Raw genomic sequence first — 1007 nt, 5'->3', positions numbered from 1 at the left:
ATTTTCTTAATAAAGCACTAGTCTCAGAGCCCTTTCCATGGGCATTAATTAGTGTTGGTTCAATTGATTGTATTGTTGATATTAAAGTATCACCGTTTGATGCTCTTTGTGACTTCTCAGTAAATTCATTACGAATTGAATTAAAACAGGTTATTGAACAATCATTAGAATCAACTGCAATTATTCCCATTACATCATCATATAGCGTTCCTTTGGTTATTAATGATATTCAAAATAAAATTCTTCATTGGAAGGATAACACAACAAGAAGAATTGGATTACGATATGTTCTGATGAAAGTAAAGGGGTTTAATTTAGAAAATTCAAATGATGTAATGTTTGTGTTTATTAATTTCTTTTAGCAATGGTTCCTTGTTATTTATTTGTTTAGTTTATTTGGTGAAAACATCTTAAATGAATTTTTTGATAAACCATCCGAATATTTTCAAACAGAATTATTCAAATTCATTCAGCGCCATTTCTTCAAGAACCAATTTGATTTCACCTCAATCTATAAATTCTTAAATATACTTAACGAAACAATTATTGCTGTAAAGAATCCTTCTCTTCTTTCTTCAGAAATTGATAAAATAAAGAAGGTGATAGGGATTTTTGAGAAAACTGGAAGGAGTAAAAGAGAAAGACATTTTGAAGAATAAATGTTCAGCTGTGTATTGTTCAAATTTTGTTTGGTAATTGAGTAATGTTTTAATTCAGTTGTTAATTTTTAAGTATTAGGTATATATACAGTTATTATAATTGACAAATTAAACCAAAATACAAATAAATTTAATTTTCACAACATAAAAATCTTGTAGATTTTGATGAAATAATATTCAAGAGAAATGAATTATTCTGCTCGAAATATTTCATTAATAATAAATAAAAATTGACTTATATTAATAAAGCGATGAAATAAAGAAAGCGATAGAATTGATTTAATATTTATAATAAATAAAAATACGATGAATACAACAATAATAATTATTGAAATTAACAAAAATAAG

At 24.9% G+C, this 1007-nt stretch overlaps 1 protein-coding gene across 1 annotated transcript in view, besides 2 other annotated features; it reads left to right on the top strand.

Moving 5' to 3' along the window:
• EDI_308130 (uncharacterized protein) overlaps window positions 1-659 on the top strand; it is a gene marked incomplete at both ends in the record, with an annotated part of 807 nt that extends 148 nt beyond the window's left edge. The window contains 2 exons of the mRNA XM_001739802.1: window positions 16-299; window positions 363-659. Coding sequence (XP_001739854.1) covers window positions 16-299; window positions 363-659 — 581 coding nt within the window. The remainder of the gene's footprint in view (window positions 1-15; window positions 300-362) is intronic.
• Window positions 660-862: 203 nt separating this feature from the next.
• Window positions 863-907: a sequence feature (AT_rich).
• Window positions 908-936: 29 nt separating this feature from the next.
• Window positions 937-963: a sequence feature (AT_rich).
• Window positions 964-1007: the final 44 nt, after the last annotated feature.

Source organism: Entamoeba dispar, genomic scaffold (assembly GCF_000209125.1).
Source record: "Entamoeba dispar SAW760 scf_1105229462453 genomic scaffold, whole genome shotgun sequence".
Lineage (NCBI taxonomy): Eukaryota > Evosea > Mastigamoebida > Endamoebidae > Entamoeba > Entamoeba dispar.
Note: the sequence above shows the minus strand (reverse complement) of the source record. Positions and strands in the feature narration are given on the sequence as shown.